The sequence below is a fragment of the Salmo trutta genome, chromosome 4 (assembly GCF_901001165.1).
Source record: "Salmo trutta chromosome 4, fSalTru1.1, whole genome shotgun sequence".
Lineage (NCBI taxonomy): Eukaryota > Metazoa > Chordata > Actinopteri > Salmoniformes > Salmonidae > Salmo > Salmo trutta.
This window is the reverse complement of record NC_042960.1, coordinates 11945496-11968973: the sequence shown is the minus strand read 5'-3', so window position 1 is coordinate 11968973 and position 23478 is coordinate 11945496. Positions and strand designations below refer to the sequence as shown.

The window sequence follows — 23478 nt, the reverse complement described above, 5'->3', positions numbered from 1 at the left end:
GACTCCAATGCCTCCCACAGTTGTGTCAAATTGTCTATGTTCTTTGGCTGGTGGACAATTCTTGATACATATGGGAAACTGTTGAGCGTGAAAAACCCAGTAGCATTGCAGTTCTTGACACAAACTGTTCCGCCCGGCACCTACTACAATACCCCGTTCAAAAGCACTTAAATCTTTAGTCTTGCCCATTCACCCTCTGAATGGCACACAAACACGATCCATGACTCAACTGTCTCAAGGCTAAAAATCCTCCTTTAACCAGTCTCCTCCCCTTCATCTACACTGATTGAAGTGATGACAATAAGAGATCATATTTCTTTCACCTAGTTAGTCTGTCATGGAAAGAACAGGTGTTCATAATGTTTTGTACATAGTGTATAAGTCATTTATACACTGAACAAAAATATAAAACGCAACATGCAACAATTTCAAAGATTTTACTGAGTTACAGAAATCAGTCAATTTAAATAAATGAATTAGGCCCTAATCTATGGATTTCACATGACTGGGCAGGGGTGCAGCCATGGGTGGACCTTGGAGGGCATAGGCCCAGCCAGTCAGAATTCGTTTTTCCATACAAAAGGGCTTTATTACATACAGAAATATTCCTCAGCACCCCCTCAGACTATCCCGCAGGTGAAGATGCCGGATGTCGAGCTCCTGGGCTGGCATGGTTACACAGTCTGCGGTTGTAAGGCTGGTAGGACGTACTGCCAAATCCTCTAAAACGACGGAGGCAGCTTATAATAGAGAAATGAACATTCAATTATCTGGCAACAGCTCTGGTGGATATTTCTGCAGTCAGCATGCCAATTGCATGCTCCCTCAACTTGAGACATCTGTGGCAGTGTTGTGTGACAAAACTGCTCATTTTAGAGTAGAGTTTTATTGTCACAAGCACAAGGTGCATCTGTGTAATGATCATGCTGTTTAATCAGTTTCTTGATATGCCACACTTGTCAGGTGGATAGATTATCTTGGCTAAGGAGAAATGCTCACTAACAGGGACGTAAACAAATGTATGTACAGAATGAGAGAAGCTTTTTGTGTGTATGGAAAATCTCTGGGATCTTTTATTTCAGCTCATGAGACATGGTACCTACATGTTGCGTTTATATTTTTGTTCAGTGTACATAAACTCAGCATTTTTTCTTTTTCAACACCCTGGCTTTGATTTTTACCCTGATTTTTACGAATTAACTTCATTATGAAGTGTTTAAACACTGTTTCCCATGCTTGTTCAATGAACTATTTACAATGAATGAACATGCACCTGTTGAATGGTCGTTAAGACAGTAACAGCTTACAGACGGTAGGCAATTAAGGTCACAGTTATGAAAACTTAGGACACTAAAGAGGCCTTTCTACTGACACTGAAAAACAAAAGAAAGATGCCCAGGGTCCCTGCTCATCTGCATGAACGTGCCTTAGGCATGCTGCAAGGAGGCATGAAGACTGCAGATGTGGCCAGGGCAATAAATTGCATTGTCCGTACTGCGAGACGCCTAAGACAGCGCTACAGGGAAACAGGACGGACAGCTCATCGTCCTCGCAATGGCAGACCACGTGTAACAACACCTGCACAGGATCGGTACATCTGCACATCACACCTGCGGGACAGGTACAAGATGGCAACAAGAACTGCCTGAGTTACACCAGGAATGCACAATCCCTCCATCAGTGCTCAGACTGTCCGCAATAGGCTGAGAGAGGCTCGACTGAGAGCTTGTAGGCCTGTTGTAAGGCATGTCCTCACCAGACATCACTGGCAACAACGTCGCCTATGGGCACAAAGCCACCGTCGCTGGACCAGACAGGACTGGCAAAAATTGCTCTTCACTGACGAGTTGCGGTTTTGTCTCACCCAGGGGTGATGGTCGGATTTGCGTTTATCGTCGAAGGAATGAGCGTTACATAGAGGCCTGTACTCTGGAGTGGGACCGATTTGGAGATGGAGGGTCAATCATGGTCTGGGGCGGTGTGTCACAGCATCATCGGACTGAGCTTGTTGTCATTGCAGGCAATCTTAACGCTGTGCGTGACAAGGAAGACATCCTCCTCCCTCATGTGGTACCCTTCCTGCAGGCTCATCCTGACATGACCCTCCAGCATGACAATGCCACCAGCCATACTGCTCATTCTGTGCGTGATTTCCTGCAAGACAGGAATGTCAGTGTTCTGTCATGGCCAGCGAAGAGCCCGGATCTCAATCCCATTGAGCACATCTGGGACTTGTTGGATCGGAGGGTGAGGGCTAGGGTCATTCCCCCCAGAAATGTCTGGGAACTTCCAGGTGCCTTGGTTGGAAGAGTGGGGTAACATCTCACAGCAAGAACTGGCAAATCTGGTGCAGTTCATGAGGAGGAGATGCACTGCAGTACTTAATGCAGTTGGTGGCCACACCAGATACTGACTGTTAAGTTTGATTTTTGCCCCCCCCCCTTTGTTCAGGGACACATTATTCAATTTCTGTTAGTCACATGTCTGTGGAACTTGTTCAGTTTGTCTCAGTTGTTGAATCTTGTCATGTTCATACAAATATTTACACATGTTAAGTTTGCTGAAAATAAACGCAGTTGACAGTGAGAGGACTTTTCTTTTTTTGCTGAGTTTATTAGCGGACTAAACACCACTCCACGGTGAAGGAAGTTTTCTAATGAATTTCAGCATACATAGGTGGGCGTTGAATATTTTTTGTTGTTGAAAGTATTGACCTTGGTCGAATCAATGTAGTCGGGGCTGGTCTCGGCTCAAAGGCGTTGAAGTTCATCAGCAGTGGTGGAGAAAGTATGCAATTCTCATACTTCAGTAAAAGTAAAGATGCTTTGATAGAAAATTACTCAAAAGTGAAAGTCACCCAGTAAAATACTACTTGAGTAAAAGACAAAGTATTTGGTTTTAAATATATTTAAGTATCAAAAATAAATGTAATAGCTAAAATATACTTATGTATTGAAAGGAAAAGTAAACATAAATCATTTCTAATTCCCTATATTAAAAAAAGATGGCACCATTTTTTTTATTTACGTATAACTATGGGCACACTCCAACACTGACTTAATTTACAAACGAAGCATGTGTTTAGTGAGTCCGCCAGAACAGAGGCAATAGGGATGACCAGGGATGTTCTTTAAGTGCATGAATTTGACAATTTTCCTGTCATACTAGCCATTCAAAATGTAACGAGTACTGAGTACTTTTGACTGTCACGGAAAGTCTATGGAGTAGAAAGTACATTCTTTTCTTTAGGAATGTAGTAAAGTAAAAGTTGTCAAAAATATAAATAGTAAAGTACAGATACCCCCAAAAAACGACTTAAGTAGTACTTTAAAGTATTTTCACTTAATTACTTTACACCACTGTTCATCAGAAACAAACTTCACCATGGAGTTTAGTCCCCTAGGATAAAAAAAGATACACCATGAGAACGTTCGTGTAGAACCGGGAGGTGTATGTTATTGGGTCTGAATGTAAAATGTTGCAACTGCGGTGGGCATCATATTCCCGACTTCCCTGAGTGCCCTGTTAGGGTGAAAGGTTGAGGTGTCAAGGATCAGGGCTGTCCAGCAGATCTCCTATGTGGAGCTGGGGAGAGAGTCTAAGGGGCAAGTGGCCACAGCGCTAAGAAATGGCGGTGGATGCACAACAGCCCGTTGTAAATGTTCCTCATCAGTCAAGAGATCTGGATACAGTCATTGTGAAGGTGGATTTTGTAACGCTTATTGCCACAGTTATTAATTGTACTGTTCAAGTGTCCAAGAAATCATGTGGCTGATAAGTATTAGGGGCATCAATATTTCAAGGTAGAAGCACGGCAAGGATACTGTCGTTGGAAGATGGCACGACCTTCGAGGCTCTTTTCTGATTCGAATGTTTGATTTTAACAGAAAAGCAGGTTGATTTTGAACAGTTGAATTTTATTTTTGATCGTTTGACTTATCCACCCATACAGTAGGTGGCGACATGCACATAAGTGTTGCGGAAGCCATTAAACCAGAAAAGAAGAATTAAAAACCCTTTTTCGTCAGTGTAAACGGAAGTTAACATTGACCATGAACAATTTCTTACGGTAGCGTTTTTATTGTTATTTAGACGTTTATAAACACCCTGGAACTCAATATGAATCCTTTAACTGCTCAGCATCACATACATACCCCCAGGTAGTATTTAATTCGCGTTGTAGACAGGACGATAGATGTTATCTAGCTAGCTAGCTGCTAACGTTAGCTAACAATGGCTAACTGTATGGTTTTTCACACTCAAATAGCCTCCATCATGGAGGTGCTAGCGAATGCAGCCGTGGCAGAGATCTGTAAACTCGTAGACGACGACTATGCAGTGGTTCGTTTGGAAATAACTCAAAGCCAGAAAGAAAACAGGGCATTGCGGAGGAAACTACAGCTACAGGATATGAAGGTAGCACGGGAGCGCGCAGAGAGGACAGCGCGAGAGCGCGTCCTCGCCAGTCGTCCCAGTAGTGTCAAGATCCTCGACCGATACAGAGGAATGGCAAGAGGTACGTTTTGATGTTGCAGAAGGCCGAGGCTGCCGCCCGGTTCCTCTCTGCGCATGTGTTCAGATGTGTGACCCAGAATTGGATCTTGGTCAGTGTTTGGATAGTATGCAATACTTACCCTGATTACCAATACTTAGCCATCTTGAAAATGTTTTTATTTTTATTTTACCAGGCTTCACAAAGTGCTAGTGATATTTTGCACAAATACAAACTATCATATTCTTACCAGATTCTTGATTTACTGAATGTCCTGTTGTCAAACTCAATTTAAATAATATGATGCATGGAACAATAAATAGTATATCAAGAAGTGATCCCTTACATCCTAGACAGTTTCAATAGTGTACAATATAACATTGAGCATTGTCAGTACCTCATTTAACCACCCATTTCCCCCAATCATTCTCTCAGGTGAAGGACATCTCACTCGAGGCCACAGGAGCTTTGTGAAGCCAGCGGGACACAATACATTGAGAGATGACCAACCAATCACTGTTGATGAGGGGAGTGGAACCTCAACCCAGCACGTTATTGTGATAGAGGTTAGTGTAATAGTATTACATCAAAATTACAGTACATCAAATGTGGCCAGTTTTTTTAAGAAAGGCTCCCCTCGGCTATTAATTTGCTTACATGTACATCCTTATATATCTAACATATGGGAGCTTGTGAATTAAACTAATTTACCGGTAATAACCTCCTCTCTTCTTGTGTCAGTCTGCAGATGCAGAGGCTGCAGGTCCTGGGGTCAAGCTGGAGAGGTCTGAAGGAGAGGAGGACCCACGGCACAGCAGAGTCATCCAGTCTGGAGAAGCGGCTGGAGTGGCATCCCCTGTAGCCACAGAGGACCTCACCGCACCCCAGCCCAGGACCCGACGCAGCATCACGGAGGTCAGTGGAACGCCGAACGCCGTCCTCAAGTCAGAGACCGACACAGAGACTTTAACTGCAACACAAAGGCTTTTACACACAGGATCTAACCACAGGTCAGAACCAGAGGGGCTGGGGAGACTGGGCTGTCCTCCTGCTCCTGGCTCAGAATTTTTACTTTACAATAACCTGAGCTCGAGGGCGGTTCAAGTTAATTCCCATCAAGATTCAGGTGACGTGTTAGAGGCTTGCAGTGAGCTGTCCTGTTCTTACGCTACAGAAATGGACCCTGGCAACATATCCTTGGGTTTAGAGACACAGGCTGATCTGTCCAGAGGGGACTGGAACCATTACAGTAGTAGTGTGTACTCTGAAGGGTGCCTAGATAAGAAAGGGGAGGTTATAGTCATTGATGAAGTGACTGTGAAAGTGGAGGGTGATGCTCCTCCCACATGGAATGTGAATGAGACTCACTTAGGAGAAGGACACTCAGAAGGCAGAGATTTCTTAGACTACAGGGAAAGCTTAGAGACAAATCTAAATGTCGCTACCCACTCCCCTTTACACACGCTCAGGGATCGAGACCCAGTATCCACATCGATGGGGCCTTCCAATTCACACGGCCGTGTCCTTTTCGATCAGGTATTGAACTCAAACGACAGGGCTAGAGCCCAGGCTCAGGGAGGGGGAGCCACATCAGACAATAGTAAAGAAAAACGGTTCCTCTGCATGTTCTGTAACAAAGGCTTCAGCAGCATCCAGAAGGTGGAGATCCACCAGAGGGTCCACACAGGGGAGAAACCCTTCAGCTGTACCCAGTGTCACATGCGCTTCACCCAGGCAGGTGACTTGAAGAGGCACCAGAGGGTCCACACAGGAGAGAAACCCTTCAGCTGTACTCAGTGTCAGATGCGCTTCTCCCACTCATCCAGCCTGAAGAGGCACCAGAGGGTCCACACAAGGGAAAACCCTAAAGCTACCCTCAGTGTCAGAAAAGGTTCACCCACTAGAACCAGCTAAAGGTGCATCTGAAGATCCACACAGGAAAAAGGCTGTTTGCCTGTACTCACTGTGGGAAGAGGTTCTCAGAGAGGAGCTACCTCAGGATACACCAGCAGAAAAAAACATTCCACTCTGTAACATGGAAAGTAACCATTCCACTCAATAGCTTCTGAAGTTTAGATCAAATCCTGCGTTAAAGACAAAGATACATTTTCATTGTCAGCAGAAAATATCCACAGATGCATTTAGAATAGGAAGACTAACATTTTTCAGTGTTGGAATATTCCTGGGTAGAATATTGCATCCAGACGTGTGAGATATAGATATATATGCTTAAAAAGTCTGTTTCATATTGTGTTTGTGCGGTGTAGGCTATGTTCATACAGATTGAGACACTACATTTTAAATATACATTTTAGTAATTTAGCAGGCACTCTTGTCCAGGGTGAATTACAGTTAATACATTCATTTTAAGAAAGCTGGGTTCAACAACCACAACACAGTCGTAGCAAGTAAATTTTCCCTAAATAAAGTCAGTGCTAGTAGGAAGAAGCCTTATTTTTTGTCAGGGACTCTGCTGTCCTAGCTTCAGGGGCAAGCTGGTTCCATCATTGGGGTGCCAGGACAGAAAGAGTTTTGACTGGACTGAGCGGGAGCTGATCCCTCGTAGGGGTGGGACGGTGAAGAGAACAGAGGTTGCAGAATGCAGTGCTCGGGTTGGGGTGTAGGATTTGAGCATAGCCTGAAGGTAGGGAGGGGTAGTTCCCCTTGCTGCTCTGTAGGCAACCGTTATGGTCTTGCAGTGGATGCGAACTTTGACTTGAAGCCAGTGGAGTGGGCTGAGGAGTGGGGTGACCTGGGAGAACTTGGGATGGTTGAACACCAGGCAGACTGCAGTGTTCTGGATAAGTTGCAGGGGGGTGATGGCACAAGCAGGGAGCCCAGCCAACAGAGAGTTGCAGTAGTCTAGACTGGAGATGACAAGAACCTGGATTAGGACCTGCTCCTCTTCTTGTGTGAGGAAGGGTCGTACTCTACGGATGTTGTAGAGCATGAACCTTGGAGCGGGTCAGGGCTTCCCCGGAAGGAAGAGCTGTTCCGGCTTGTGGAGCTTGAGGTGGTGGGCAGACATCCAAGCTGAGATGTCTGCCAGGTACGTAGAGAGACACGTGTATGTGTGGTTTTCATATGGTATATTTAACACTTGTTTATGTTTAATAAACACAATGGGACTTTTCATTCTAAGACTTTTATTGAGACTCTTTTTAATATACATCACATCTGATCTCACCCTTCTCTGCATATACCCGACAGCACTTTATAACCAATATACACTTACTAAATATACCTACACATACCCACACACTAACAAACACCTAATGTATACATAAAAATAATGAAGTCAGGTTTGATGATTACTTGACTTATCATAGCTGACTTATATTTACCCACAACATAATATTTATGTCCACCATGATGGGTTTAACAACAATGAAGTCATTCTGTAGCTACAGTATAGGACTCAAACATAGTGGGGATGGGTAAACTCTCCGGGGCCATACTTGCGAACATTAGAAATTGTTTCATTGTAAAAAAAAATTGCTCTGTTTCTGTGCATTTGCCAATTAAAATAATTGATTTACTTGCATGTGATAGGTTGTTTGTTTTTAAAATATTTTTTATTTAATCTTTATTTAACTAGGCAAGTCAGTTTAAGAAGAAATTCTTATTTTACAACGATGGCCTACCCCGGCCAAACCCTCCCCTAACCAGGACGACGCTGGCCCAATTGTGCGCCGCCCTATGGTACTCCCGATCACGGCCGGTTGTGATACAGCCCGGGATTGAACCAGGGTCTGTAGTGACTCCTCTAGCACTGAGATGCAGTGCCTTAGACCACTGTGCCACTTGGGAGCCCAAAATTGTAACTGGTCCCATCAGATAATCTGCTGCACGTTAGTCCTATGCTAACCTCACCAGATGACAGTCATTATTTCCTGGAATAAGTTCTGCATCAGCCAATTATAAATGTTGACACAGATTGAGGTGAACAAACACTACCATAAGAGCGACTTTGAAGTCAAGCACTCTCGTTATTATCCTACAAATGGCAGTATTGCAGTAAGTGTTAGTTAATTTTTAAAAATGTGATCACGAGTCCGGACTCAAACCCACGTTGGCGTGTATCCACACTTGAGGAAAGTTTAGTGTGTCTTCTAAAGCAGGGCCGGTCCTAGCTTTTGGGGGCCCTAAACAAGATTTAGTTGGGGGGGCCCACCACCTCACGGCAAAACATTTTAGTGGTCCCCTTTGACGGCAGGGAGAGAATTTCAGTTTTAAAGTTCCTGCAATTCTACACATTTTGCCATGGGGTGTATGCCGCTTGTGCCTTGGACTGGCCCTGTTCTACAATACACCTGTCAATCAACTGATCAACGTATCCTACTGCACGGCGTAGACCAATTAATAAGGTGGTAACACAAGACCATTCAGTGCTTTCAGGGTGTCCACAGTCATAGAGACAACTGAAAGTAAGAAGCTAGATATTAGGCATACACTAATTGTGTGAAGAGAAGTGCAGGCAAAACATTTTGAGTAGCTTCTTGTTAGTCTCTCTTGCTGACTGACACACAGGCTACTGGCACTGCTACATAAAGCCTGTTGCTACTATAGGCTATATTAAATAGAATTGTAGGCTACATTTCTATGTACAATGTTTTAGATGCATTTTATAATCATCTACTTTTTCACATTGTGTTATTTGAGTCGAGGGCCCACAGTGGAGCGCTTTTTCCTCAAAATGAAATCCTTGCCTCAAGGGGGATTCAAACTAGCAGCCATCGTACCTTGCCGTCTCTGGGCTTACTGCCTTAGTGGATCACACCACCAGTTAGTGATGGCAGTAAGGGTAAATTACAACTACACTGCTCAAAAAAATAAAGGGAACACTAAAATAACACATCCTAGATCTGAATGAATGAAATAATCTTATTAAATACTTTTTTCTTTACATAGTTGAATGTGCTGGCAACAAAATCACACAAAAATAATCAATGGAAATCCAATTTATCAACCCATGGAGGTTGTGATTTGGAGTCACACTCAAAATTAAAGTGGAAAACCACACTACAGGCTGATCCAACTTTGATGTAATGTCCTTAAAACAAGTCAAAATGAGGCTCAGTAGTGTGTGTGGCCTCCACGTGCCTGTATGACCTCCCTATAACGCCTGGGCATGCTCCTGATGAGGTGGCGGATGGTCTCCTGAGGGATCTCCTCCCAGACCTGGACTAAAGCATCCGCCAACTCCTGGACAGTCTGTGGTGCAACGTGGCGTTGGTGGATGGAGCGAGACATGATGTCCCAGATGTGCTCAATTGGATTCAGGTCTGGGGAACGGGCGGGCCAGTCCATAGCATCAATGCCTTCCTCTTTCAGGAACTGCTGACACACTCCAGCCACATGAGGTCTAGCATTGTCTTGCATTAGGAGGAACCCAGGGCCAACCGTACCAGCATATGGTCTCACAAGGGGTCTGAGGATCTCATCTCGGTACCTAATGGCAGTCAGGCTACCTCTGGCGAGCACATGGAGGGCTGTGCGGCCCCCCAAAGAAATGCCACCCCACACCATGACTGACCCACCGCCAAACCGGTCATGCTGGAGGATGTTGCAGGCAGCAGAACGTTCTCCATGGCGTCTCCAGACTCTGTCACGTCTGTCACATGTGCTCATTGTGAACCTGCTTTCATCTGTGAAGAGCACAGGGCGCCAGTGGCGAATTTGCCAATCTTGGTGTTCTCTGGCAAATGCCAAACGTCCTGCACGGTGTTGGGCTGTAAGCACAACCCCCACCTGTGGACGTCGGGCCCTCATACCACCCTCATGGAGTCTGTTTCTGACCGTTTGAGCAGACACATGCACATTTGTGGCCTGCTGGAGGTCATTTTGCAGGGCTCTGGCAGTGCTCCGCCTGCTCCTCCTTGCACAAAGGCGGAGGTAGCGGTCCTGCTGCTGGGTTGTTGCCCTCCTACGGCCTCCTCCACATCTCCTGATGTACTGGCCTGTCTCCTGGTAGCGCCTCCATGCTCTGGACACTACGCTGACAGACACAGCAAACCTTCTTGCCACAGCTCGCATTGATGTGCCATCCTGGATGAGCTGCACTACCTGAGCCACTTGTGTGGGTTGTAGACTCCGTCTCATGCTACCACTAGAGTGAAAGCACCGCCAGCATTCAAAAGTGACCAAAATATCAGCCAGGAAGCATAGGAACTGAGAAGTGGTCTGTGGTCACCACCTGCAGAACCACTCCTTTATTGGGGGTGTCTTGCTAATTGCCTATAATTTCCACCTGTTGTCTATTCCATTTGCACAACAGCATGTGAAATGTATTGTCAATCAGTGTTGCTTCCTAAGTGGACAGTTTGATTTCACAGAAGTGTGATTGACTTGGAGTTACTGGGTTGTTGGGTTATTGGGTTGTTTAAGTGTTCCCTTTATTTTTTTGAGCAGTATATTTGACAAGACCACGAGTCTTCGACTTTGAATATAAACTTACATGTTGTATAATCCTCCTACATCTTTATTGCGGAACATTGTCTAACATTAGTACTATTAGCTAGTAGCCTTGTCAAGGATGCACCAATGGAACAAAAGGCAACCTTGAATTTGTAGGTTTAAAATATCCCTCTGGTGGCCGGAGTTGACCTATTTTAAGAAATACCATTTGTTGCTGATATAAAGTCTAAGATCTTTTGATAGGCTGATATGGCATTTTGTTCCAGAAAATAATCAGTCATCTGGTGAGGTTAGCATAGGGCTAACGTGTACCAGATTATCTGATGTGACCAGCTACAATGCAGCGTTCCATCACGTGCAAGTAAATTGACGATTTTAATTGTCTGATGCACATTTTGTGACAGAGCAACTGTTTGAATTTAAACTGTTTCTAATGTTCACAAGTATGGCCCATCCATCATTAAAGTGTGTTTATCTGTGTGTATGTATCTGAGTGTATGTCTGTGTAATCTGTATCACCTCTCTCTTCCAGGAGGAGGAGGGTCTGGAGGTGCTGCTGGTGAAGGAGGAGGGGTGTGAGGAGGGTCTGGGGAACCCTGAGGGGACCATGGTCATGGAGGACAACCAGACTACACCTCCTCCTGAACCCACAGAAGAACCAGCTGAGCGGCACAGGACCACACACAGTCTCACTGAGGTGAGTCCACTGTAAACTACTGTCTGAATGGTATTAGGTCAGGGCCCGTATTCACTAAGCCTCTCAGAGTAGAGGTGCTGATCTTGGATCAGTTTTGCCTTTTAGATCATAACGAATAAGACTATATGGAAATATCCTAGATCAGCACTCCTGCTCAGACTCTTTTGTGGATACGGGCCCAGGTCTTGATACATTTTTGTCTTAAGTGTGGGATCATGTCTTCGTATGATCAAACCATTAAAGAGTGTCAAGTAATCAAATGATCATTGCTCCATAGAAGGGTGCTCATATCAGATTTCTTGATCCAACATCTTCTCGCTCTGTATCTCTTACAGTCAGTAGACATGGAGGATGGGAAGCCTGATCTGCTGCTGGTCAAAGAGGAGACAATAGAAGATGGACCAGAGAGCATTGACCTGCTGAGTGGACTAAAGATGGGGGAGCAAGGTAAGAGAGAAATACATATAGCCTACATACAGTAATAGATCTTCAATGGGATTAGAAATTTGCCTAGATAGTTTTTTCTTAAATCAATAGAACTTATGTTTACATACAAAACCACACATTATAATGTACGAACTTGACTATTTTTTTTTTCTCGTAAAGTCTATTTTCTAACCTCTTCCTGCAGGTGGTTGGCTGGAGGCTAACAGAGGAGACTGGGTGTCCATCTTGGATTCCCAGACCCAGACGGGTGCAACCAAGGGACCAGGGGACAATGTCACTGAGCAGGCCAGGACCAGAGGTGACACAGTGGAGGTCAGTGGATGGGACAGTGTCCTCAACTATGGGCTGGGGATCAACACTGTTAACCACAACCAGAAACAAACAGTCGAACACAAAACAACAACTGAACTTAGTCTCCATGACAACAGACTGGCTGAGACCAGGGCGAGGCGTAGATTTGGTCTGCGGGGACAAGGACGTGTCCGTATGAGAACAGACACTGACTCGGCTAGCGATGCTCCGTCTTGCTCCTATAGTTGTGATTCAGAGAAACTGATGGCGCCTCAGGTTAACCCCCTAACAGGTGCTGCCTTCAGCCTGCCTTCTATAGGATCTATCAACTGGAACATGGACCCTGTGACAACACAGACACTCCCTGGCCTTCATCCTCCTCACACTCTTCTGTTAAACCAGACCTCAGATAATGCCAGTGCCTCAACCATAAATGGCTACACAAACCCATTGACAAATGACAGTAGTAGTAATGCTATCAGTAGATCCGGTGGCAGAGGGAAGCGCTTCCCATGTTCATTCTGTGGGAAATCCTTCAGTTTCCCCAAACAGATGGAGATCCACCAGAGGATGCACACAGGGGAGAAACCATTCGGTTGCCACCTGTGCCGGGCTAGTTTCTCCCAATCGTCCAACCTGAAGAGGCACCAGAGGGTCCACACAGGGGAGAAACCCTACAGCTGTCCCCAGTGTGAGAAGAGGTTCTCACGCCAGCACGATATGAAGATGCACCTGAAGGTCCACACTTGAGAGAGGCCGTTCACCTGTACACACTGCGGGGAAAGGTTCTCAGAGGAGCTACCTTAGGATACACTAGCAGAATTTGTACATGGCCCACGAATACTGTATACCCACTGGGTACACCACGTCATTTCAACATGGATAATTGGGTAATATTTGGTAGATACGTTGATCAATGAGATTCCAACCTATTTTCACCCACTCAAAATGACTGCTAAAAGTTTGTTGAATTCCCAATGTTATCACTATGCTTTCAACCATCTAAAAGTAAAACCAAATTCTATGTCAGATTTTTGGTTTAGTTTTTATCTATGTGTTATCACTGCATTTTCAACCTTTTAAAATCACACTAAAGTTAAAATGGGAATACATTGTCAGATATTTTGTTTATTTATACAATAACTTAATGTGTAATGAATATGATTGATCTAATAGCACAACCAAATGACCTGGAGTTTACGACAACTTAAGGTGTTGCCCACCACATTCAGCCAAGTGTGTGCAACATCCTAAGGTGTCGGAAAATAGTGGTGGAAAATGTTGTTTTATTACGACAGTACACATATTATTTTTTTTTTAAATCCCCCCGTTGCTTACCATTTAAAGCTAGTTAAGGAGGGAAATGATGCCTTTGCAGCCTGAATAGAGGATGCTTTATGTACAAGCTGGTCCACTGGGGAAACTAGTGTATTATTGGGAATGCACATCAGTCCTAGACGATAGTGCAGATCTAGCGGCTGGCTGTCCTGTAGTGGTGCACTGTAGCGGTGCAATTGCCCTCATACTTGAGACACTGGCGATCTCATAAAACAACTATCTTAACTTCAAATTGGTGATGACTATTTGGATATCTCTCTTAGCAGCCTAGATGTTGTTTCAGCAATAAGGCATGAGAACCCGGGGGTTATCGTGTGATAACTCCCGACTAAGGGCTGTTCTTATGCCCAAGATGAAGCCAAGGGCCGGGAATACAGCCCTTAGGAGGGAGTTATCACACAATAATTCCCGGGTTCTCATGCCTTATTTCTTTTATAAAACATTTGCCAACATATGTATATATTTTGTAAATAGATCTAAATCAAATCAAATAATGCATTTTAAGTAGTTTGATTTAATCTTATTCTTAAACTTTTATTTTTGGTTGATGTGAATCAACATTTATTATTAATTTATAGATTCCATTTGAAACCAACCGAAGCTTGAAAACTCTAGGCCTATATGTATTGTCTATTTCTAGTTTAAAACTGGGCTGAATTGAAACAATAGCCGTTGATGACTTTCCAAATGCTATATTAGAGGCCTACAGTAAATAGCATCATTGATGATATGATTGATGAACTATGGTTACATTTCATTTGCTCTGTGTAACCTGTCCTTTAGAATGACTTCCATAGCAACAGTGAATCTATCAAGTGGACATTTCTCAACAATCATTCTAACGATAGCACATTGGTAATAGTCAATGACGAATATCAAAGCTAAGCAGGGCTTGTAGATAGATCAACTCTCTAGCCTATTGTTTTTTTTTCTTAAAGTGGATATTACTTTGAAGATGAAGTTGTTTCAAAGGTAAAAATAAAAAAGATTATACATTTGACTTTTTTCAAATGCAAAGTATTTTCCACAGATTCCACATCACAATACGTTGACAGATGACGTTGAAACAATGTTGATTTAACCAGTTTGTGCCCAGTGGGTAGTGAGGTGTAATATAGTACTAGTTAGTTTGTAGTTAATTCTGTTGGTTTTGGATGTAGTAGGGAACTGGATGAGATGAACTGAGGAAAGAATGAGTATGATGAGACAGTAGATGATATGGTGATGGTTGGTGTGATGGTGTCTGTAAAAATGCTTCACTGATGAAGAGTAAAACTGGGCCTTTAGGTTGATACTGGTGTTTTATAGTGAGGAAATGATAGTGCCTTAATTCATGTTTACTTGACATGAAGCTGTGTAATGTAATATTGAACCTTTAACTAAGTATTCTAAAATTAATTTGATCAAAGCGAGGGTACCAGATTTACAGAAAAGATCAAGTGTTACCATAGTGAGAAGTTATTCTACTTGTCATGTATCGTTTTGAACAATAAAAATGATTCTAATGCCATTTTGTTTAAATTAAATACTAACTTGGTTATTTTGTATCATTGCAGAGACTGTTTGGACTTTTTTTTATACACTTCCAGTCAAAAGTTTTAGAACACCTACGCAGTCAAAGATTTTTCTTTATTTTTACTATTTAACTACATTGTATAACACATATGGAATCATGTAGTAACCAAAAAAGTGTTAAACAAATGAAAATATATTATAGATTTAAAATTCTTCAAATAGCCACAGCTTTCCACACTTTGAAAGTTTCTTTAAGTGCAGTCACAAAAACCATCAAGCGCTATGATGAAACTGGCTCCCATGAGGACCGCCACAGGAATGGAAGACCCAGAGTTACCTCTGCTGCATAGGATAAGTTCATTAGAGTTACCAGCCTCAGAAATTGCAGCCCAAAAAAATGCTTCAGAGTTCAAGTGACAGACACATCTCAACATCAACTGTTCAGAGGAGACTGTGTGAATCTGGCCTTCATGGTCGAATTGCTGCAAAGAAACCACTACTAAAGGACATCAATAAGAAGAAGAGACTTGCTTGGACCAAGAAACACGAGCAATGGACATTAGACCGGTGGAAATTTGTCCTTTGGTCTGGAGTCCAAATTGGAGATTTTTGGTTCAAACCACCGTGTCTTTGTGAGATGCAGAGTAGGTGAACAGATGATCTCTGCATGTGTATTTCCCACTGTAAAGCATGGAGAAGGTGTAATGGTGCGGTGGTGCTTTGCTGGTCTGTGATTTATTTAGAATTCAAGGCACACGTAACCAGCATGGCTACCACAGCATTCTGCAGCGATATGCCATCCCATCTGGTTTGCGCTTAGTGGGACTATCATTTGTTTTTCAACAGGACAATGACCCAACACACCTTCAGGCTGTGTAAGGGCTATCTTCCCAAGAAGGAGAGTGATGACCTGGCCTCCACAATCCCCCGACCTCAACCAAATTGAGATGGTTTGGGATGAGTCGGACTGCAGAGGGAAGGAAAAGCAGCCAACAAGTGCTCAGCATATGTGGGAACTCCTTCAAGACTGTTGGAAAAGCATTCCAGGTGAAGCTGGTTAAGAGAATGCCAAGAGTGTGCAAAGCTGTCATCAAGGAAAAGGGTGGCTATTTGAAGAATCTCAAATATAAAATATATTTTGATTTAACACTTTTTTGGTTACTTCATGATTCCATATGTGTTATTTCATAGTTTTGTTGTCTTCACTATTATTCTACAATGTAGAAAATAGTAAAAATAAATAAAAACACTTGAATGATTAGGTGTTCTAAAACTTTTGACCGGTTGTGTGTGTGTGTGTGTGTGTGTGTGTGTGTGTGTGTGTGTGTGTGTGTGTGTGTGTATATAATTAACTCCAATACCTCCATATTGTTAGGTACCTTTATCACAGTGTTAGTTACGCTTCACTGTGGTTAACATTTTATAATATGTCATGTTTCTGTGTGAACAACAAAGTGTTTATTTTATAAACCTTTATATGCTCTTCTGAACAATCTTTGTTTGCAGTCTGCAGTCCATGAAGACCTGCTGATATCCGGTGTTACTGGCGGGAGAGACTGGACAAGTGAAGCGGCTGGTCACAAACCCTGGCGCCGGATCACGACCATGGATCAGGAGCCGTCACTCTTCCTTTCCGAGTCAGAACCAGGACCCAACCGCGAGGGACAGAGACTCCACCACAACCACTACATAGAACACAACCAGTGGACAGGAGGACTGAACAACCTCAATCCTGGTGGTCATCAGAGAGACAGAGGCTCCAGTCAGCAGCCCAGACCCTTCTCTTCACAGTCTCAGTGCAGGGATGAAGCAAGGCCTGGGGCTGATGGAGATAGACCCTCCTGTTCCTTTGATACAAACACCACAGTATCCATGATTAACAGAGCAGGTTACCCTGGGCTTCAGCCTTCACAGAGAGTAGTGGGAGACCCCCCTGGTGGTAGTCTATCAACAAATCTTTCTTTTCCTTCAGGGTCTCATCTAATGTCTAGTGACTGGGTTCATAGAAAACTGAGAAACACTAGACCCAGGTCATCTCATGGTTACCCCACAAATACAGACAGGGTCATGATGGGTGTTCACCACGAGAGGTACTTAACGTATAACACAGCACACAATCCCAACAACACCCAAACAATGGCTAGAGGTCAAGGAGGGAGCTCAAAGACTAACCACCTGAGTGTGGTGGCTCCTGCTTCTACCACCCCCGGTGTCGGTGCGTCACAATGTGGGAAGTTGAGCATTAGAACTGACTCAGACAAGCCGTACGCCTGCCCCACATGTGGGAAGTGCTTTGCCCATGCAAACTATGTGAAGACGCATCAAACCGTTCACACCAAGGACAAGCCCTTCAAGTGCAAACTATGTTACAAGAGCTTCGCCTTCCTGACTAGCCTGATCAGACATAGGAGTGTCCACAATGGGGACAAATTGTAGCAGTGTGGCTTGAGATGTACGCAGTGGATTTCTTTGAACTATTCTTTAGCTAAAATATTATAGTTATCATGTCTAGTGTCTTGGGGTAAGATGGTAATTAACCACATACCCCTCAATAACCCTTTGTTAACTTGTCATTTGAAACAGGCTTGTGTAAATACTTGTTTTTAGAGAGTTGTTCAAACAACTAAATAGTAAGCTTAGACGTAATAAAGTCATTATTTTCTACTCTATTCTTTCTACTCTATTCTTTCTGGTCTGAGTTTGAAAGATACTGATGAATAGGTGATTAGATTTGTAATAAGCAGTACCGTATTTCAGAGAACAGCGCGCATACCTTTTTCAATTAACCACACCCTTTGCACTATGACGCCAACCCATAAGATCCTTTCACTTCAGTGTAAACGGAAGTGAACAGTGACCAAGAACATTTTCCACGAAAGCGCTTTTGTTATTTAAACGTTTATTAACACCATGGAACTTAAAATATGACTAATTTAACTGCACAGCATTACATTAGTTACCTCAGGTAGTGTTTAATTCGCGTTGGAGACAGGACTTGGTTGATAGCTAGCAAGCGTTACTTACAAAATTTAACTGCTAACAATGGCTAACTGTATGGTTTTTCACACTCAAATAGCCTCCATTATGGAGGTGCTAGCAAATGCAGCCGTGGCAGACATATGTAAACTCGTAGACGACGACTATGCAGTGTTTCGTTTGGAAATAACTCAAAGCCAGAAAGAAAACAGGGCATTGCGGAGGAAACTACAGCTACTGGAAATGAAGGTGGCACGGGAGCGCGTCCTCGCCAGTCCCAGTAGTGTCAAGATCCTCGACCGATACAGAGGAATGGCAAGAGGTACATTTTGCAGGCGGAGCAGTGTTAATGTTAGGTTTGGTCTAGTCATTTTGACAAACCATTTAGCCTTATAAAATATAATTAAGTCGCATTTTTGTCGTTTGAATGATTTTGTTAAGTTATTGACAACTAAATGCCCTTTCATTTTAGTCACATCAAATTGGTATTGCCTCATTAACCTATGGTAAACATAAATCACTGACTTCCATGTACACATACATAGCCTTGTCCTACCAACATATATTTTTCTGCACAACATCCTATTCTCTTCCCAACAGCAGAAATATGACAAACATACACAGTGTACAAAACATTAGGAACACCTTCCAAATGTTTGCCCTTAGAACAGCCTCAATTTGTTGGGGCATGGACTCAAGGTGCCAAGCTTTCCCCTGGGATGTTGGCCCATGTTGACTCCAATGCTTCCCACAGTTGTCAAGTTGGCTGGATGTCCTTTGGGTGGTGGACCATTCTTGAAACACACAGGAAACTGTCCTTTCACCCAGCTCAATGTAACTTTGATAGGTTTAGGTTACTACATGATACTCAAATCTGCCCTATACCCATCATGAGGTTGCTACAACCTAGCCTATGAATGAAAGTTTACAATGTAGGTGCACAGGTCGAGAGAAACATTTGAGTAATCAAGGTGACAGACACTGACACATTCAATACCGCCTTGTACACTCTTGCCTGCATCTAGCTGATCTAGGGTGTAATCCAACAGTCGCAAACAAGAGTTTCTATTGTACAATTTCTGGTATGTTTATCCCCGTTCCGTTTGCTTCCGTTTAAGAAACGTTTTTCAACAGAATCTGCAGAATTAATACACCCCTGATCACATGCAAACACAGTTCACTTTCATAGCAGCCACATACAAACAGCATAATCACTTTTCTCGTTAATTTCTTCTCGCATCTACGCGTTTCGCTTGCGGCCTTTAGTGCACAACACATCAGCTGTCTGTGACCCAGGCTGTGTGACCAGGCAACAAAACCTTTCCAAGCCAAACGTTCATATCATAATCGCTACACACAGCCTACATCGTTGTCAACTTAGCTACTAGAACTATCATGTTAATAAACCCGCTACAATCATGCAGTACAGTTAGCAAGCAGTTTAGCAGTTACACTGTCAGGCCCCGGTGGCATTAAATGAAAACCAAAAGCTTACCTTGACTTCGGAAAGTTAGTGTTGGCTAGCCATAGCCAGCTAGCTAACATGGCATCCCTCTGTTTGAGATGGGTGTTTGAGTAGGCTAAACTAGCTAGCTGCATTTGCTAGCAAATGAATTTGTTCAAAACTCTCCAACTATTGTCTTTCTCTCTGAGTCAACTAATTTTATGCACTGCAGTGCTAGCAAGCTGTAGCTTATGCTTTCAATACTAGATTCATTCTCTGATCCTTCGATTGGGTGGACATGTCAGTTCATGCTGCAAGAGCTCTGATAGGTTGGAGGACTGCCTCCAGAAGTTGTCATGATTATTGTGAAAGTCTATGGAAAGGGGTAGAACCAAGAGCTTCCTAGGTTTTGTATTGAAGTCAATGTACCAAGAGGAGGACGGAAACTAGCTGTCCTCCGGCTACTTATTAATGGTGCTACCCTGCAGAGTTCTGTTGAGGCTACTGTAGATCATTGCAAAACAGTGTTTTATAATCAATTATTTGGTAAGATGTGAATATATTTAGTATAGTTTTATCTTAAAAGGATAACTTTTTTCAGGTTTAACTTTCTTTTTTTTATTAAATTCACTGAGGGAGGTCCTCCCCTTCCTCGTGATGAGCCTCCACCGATCAGATGAAAACATGACTGGTTGTGTTTATACCACAATAAAATGTAATACATTTTAAAAGTTAAATAGCAAATCTTTACGACTAGGTCCACAGAGATCCTGTTGAATTAATAGGGATTCTATGATTAAGCTCGTCCATCCCGGGAATAAATTAAATCTACTTTCACCCCTGATTATATAAGAATTATCTGGCCATGTAAATTCCTAATTCAGGCTACATAGATAACACATTACATACAAAACAAAAAGACACACACAAGTGCAGAGCGAGAGAGAGTAGTGTTTCGCCCAGTGATGTAGTAGAGTCACCTAAACCTTGAGTCCCCTGTGCTCAAGTCACAAGTCCCTATGGCTGGAGTTGGACCAGAACTCAGGCACTGGGACTTTAAGTGCTCAAGTCTGAGTCACTGGGTCCACATTAACTCAAAAGTTATTTACCCAGTCAGATATAGCGTAGTGGCAAGAGGAATTTAGCAACTAGTCTCTTGTAATCAGCCAACCGCATCCCATTCCAGCCATCACTTACCTGCTTCTCTCAGTCCGCCCTTCATGCTCATCTATTCCTCCATCATTCAAAAAAGTATAATTTAGCTGTGATGCAGAGCAGCGATGCAGTCCCTGATCAGTTATCTGTTGTTACATTTGTACATTTGATACATTGGAGCAGCTCCTAGAGTGAGCAAAGTTGATACATTGTATATCATTTCATCCTTGGTATAACCAGTGCACAGGCCAGTCTGGGTAGGCTTTGCAAGTTCGTTGTCACGCAGCAGTGCCAGAGAAGAAAAACAGCTTTGTAACAGGCATGTGTGCAGATTTACAGCAAATAAAACTGCTCATCTCTAAGCTCAAATGGTAAAAAAAAAAAAGACCTGCGATTTCGTGTACATTTGATGTAATTTCACAAACCATGTCGTGGTCCGTGTTAAACTAGTCCTTGGCCGATAATTACTGGTTTGATAACAAACATTGTCCAGTCATGTTACCTAGCTAGCTAACAACCTGGTAACTTGACAGTAGGTCTAGGCAAATTTGATCGGCGCTGGAAGAAAGGAAAAGGGTCTGCTACTCATGAGATCTGCTTCAAAGGTAGGATTCATATGGGCCTAATGCAAGCCTAAAATATATTTAAAAAAAATAGATTACCTTTCTGGTGCTCCATACGTTGTTTTGTGGCTAACGTTTTTAAAGTTGGGAGCAGTATGTGTTTGTGGGAGAGAGACAGAGTGTGAGTGTGTTACAACTGAAGAGTAAAGAAGGTTTCATGCAGTGTTTCCTCCTTACTGCCACAATGACATGCAGATCATTATGCATGTGTATTCCTAAAGAAGGAATATCAGTGACAGGTTTTTTTGTGTAGCACGTGCATAGCGTTTAGAAAAACAGGAACAAGCGTTGGAGGGGACGGAGCGAACAGGACGCTAGGCCACTGAATCTTTCTGCCGTGGTATTGCGATACTTGGCCTGGTATCGTTTGTAAAATGTTGGTATCGTGACAACACTACAGCTAATAGGGATGAGGTCAGTGACCTGGAAACCTCTCCCTCAACGTCAGCAAGACAAAGGACCTGATCACGGACTACAGGAAACCGAGGCCCAGAACGCCCCCGTCCTTATTGACGGGGCTGTAGTTGGAGTATCAAGTAACTCGGTGTCCACATCACTAAGGAATTAGCATGGTCCACAAACACCAACCCAGTTGTGAAGAAGGTACGACAACGCTTCTTCTCCCTCAGGAGACTGAAAAGATTTGACATGGGCCCTCAGATAGTACAGCTGCACTATTCTACAGCTGCACAATTGAGAGAACCTTGACTGGCTGCATCACCGTTTGATATGGCAACTGCTTGGCATCAGACCCAGGGAGGAAGAAAGGCCCAACTCGGAGGAAAATCTGACTCCCTCCAGCAGGTGGCGTTTGATCATTTTTGCCCACCAAGCAATTCGTTTTTTGTAGGGAGGTCAGTTGAATTTTGCCAACAAAAAATGTTATGGCTTATTTTCTACGTGAGCATTATTTGATCGAATAGAAGCGTCGTGATGCTTAAGTTGTTACGAGTGTAAGTAGGACGTGACATCCCGGCAACTTTGGAGAAAAAAAAACCCATTTTACATCGGAATTGTCTCTAGATGGCTATTATTGTCATGAGGCTAGTAGCGTAGCTTCTCTCTCCATTGAATACTGGCGGTTGACGTCCACAACCCTCATCGAATATTCAAAAAAGGATTACAATAATGAGACGTATCCACCAATCCAAAGAAAGGATAGTCGAGAGCTAGACAGCCCTCGGTGCCGCTTTGTGGACAACTCCCATTGTTAGGGCGGAGAGACGTGTTTCTTGTCAGTATATCCATAATCTTTGTCTCTCTTCCGTGATCCGGAAACGATAAGTGGTCGAGGAGCCTGTCAATCACTGACGTATAATAAGAACTGGAGACCGCATTTAAAATGTCTGACCGCAGTTTAAGGTATTCAACTCATGTTCGCATACGCCGACTCATTGGCCGTCTATATCTGGGTTGCATCCGGTTTATACCGACTGACGTTAGATGCGCACAATAACTCAGTGGGCACAGGTAGCAGCGACGACGTCATCCCAAAACATGGCAGACATTGGGTGGATATAAAATGTTTATCTTTGGCTGTGAGTGATTTATTATATATTTTTATATAATTCAATGGATGTTTTGTGCCTAAAGGTGAGGACTAAAGTGTTTTAGAGAAGTGCGATTAGACAATTCCTATGGAAATTGCCTTAATCTGCCACACCCCCTTTGAATCAGCTGTTGTACTTTCAGAGGAGAAAAGCATGCACACATTACGTTTGATATGTTACTTGTCCTTTTATCGATTAAATGTCTTGCGCAGCTAACTTAATTTGTTTTTATCGCATTACACATTTATTTTGGGATCTACCAGTCATTTGCCTGATGGAAATTGTGGAGAAGCAGCTTCTCATTTCATACAAGCACATTTTCGTCCACGTTCAATCTCCTCGCCGGCTCTACTCGATTACCTTTGGCCTATTTCAAAAGGAGGCGAGAGGACTCGGGAACATTTAGAAAGGCCTTTGTCTCCGTCCAGTAGCCGAACGAGATTGCGTGAAGGTGACGTACGGTGTAATAAAATTCGTCACGATGTCGTGAGGACATGTCGCCCCGTTCCCCTCTGCACATGTGTTCAAATGTG

At 43.3% G+C, this 23478-nt stretch overlaps 1 protein-coding gene and 1 pseudogene across 3 annotated transcripts in view; both read left to right on the top strand.

The window, feature by feature from the left end:
• Positions 1-17866, top strand: part of LOC115190948 (neurotrophin receptor-interacting factor homolog) — a 204524-nt gene extending 186658 nt beyond the window's left edge. Inside the window, exons 6-7 of one of the 3 annotated variants that reach the window (XM_029748999.1) lie at positions 12238-12365; positions 16704-17866. In XM_029748999.1, coding sequence (XP_029604859.1) covers positions 12238-12365; positions 16704-17633 — 1058 coding nt within the window. In that variant the 3' untranslated portion in view covers positions 17634-17866. Of the gene's footprint in view, positions 1-12237; positions 15235-16703 lie in introns of those variants that run through there. The other 2 variants (XM_029749004.1, XM_029749001.1) reach the window with 2 other exon arrangements.
• On the top strand, positions 5054-7641 carry LOC115191366 (oocyte zinc finger protein XlCOF8.4-like; annotated as a pseudogene).
• Positions 17867-23478: the final 5612 nt, after the last annotated feature.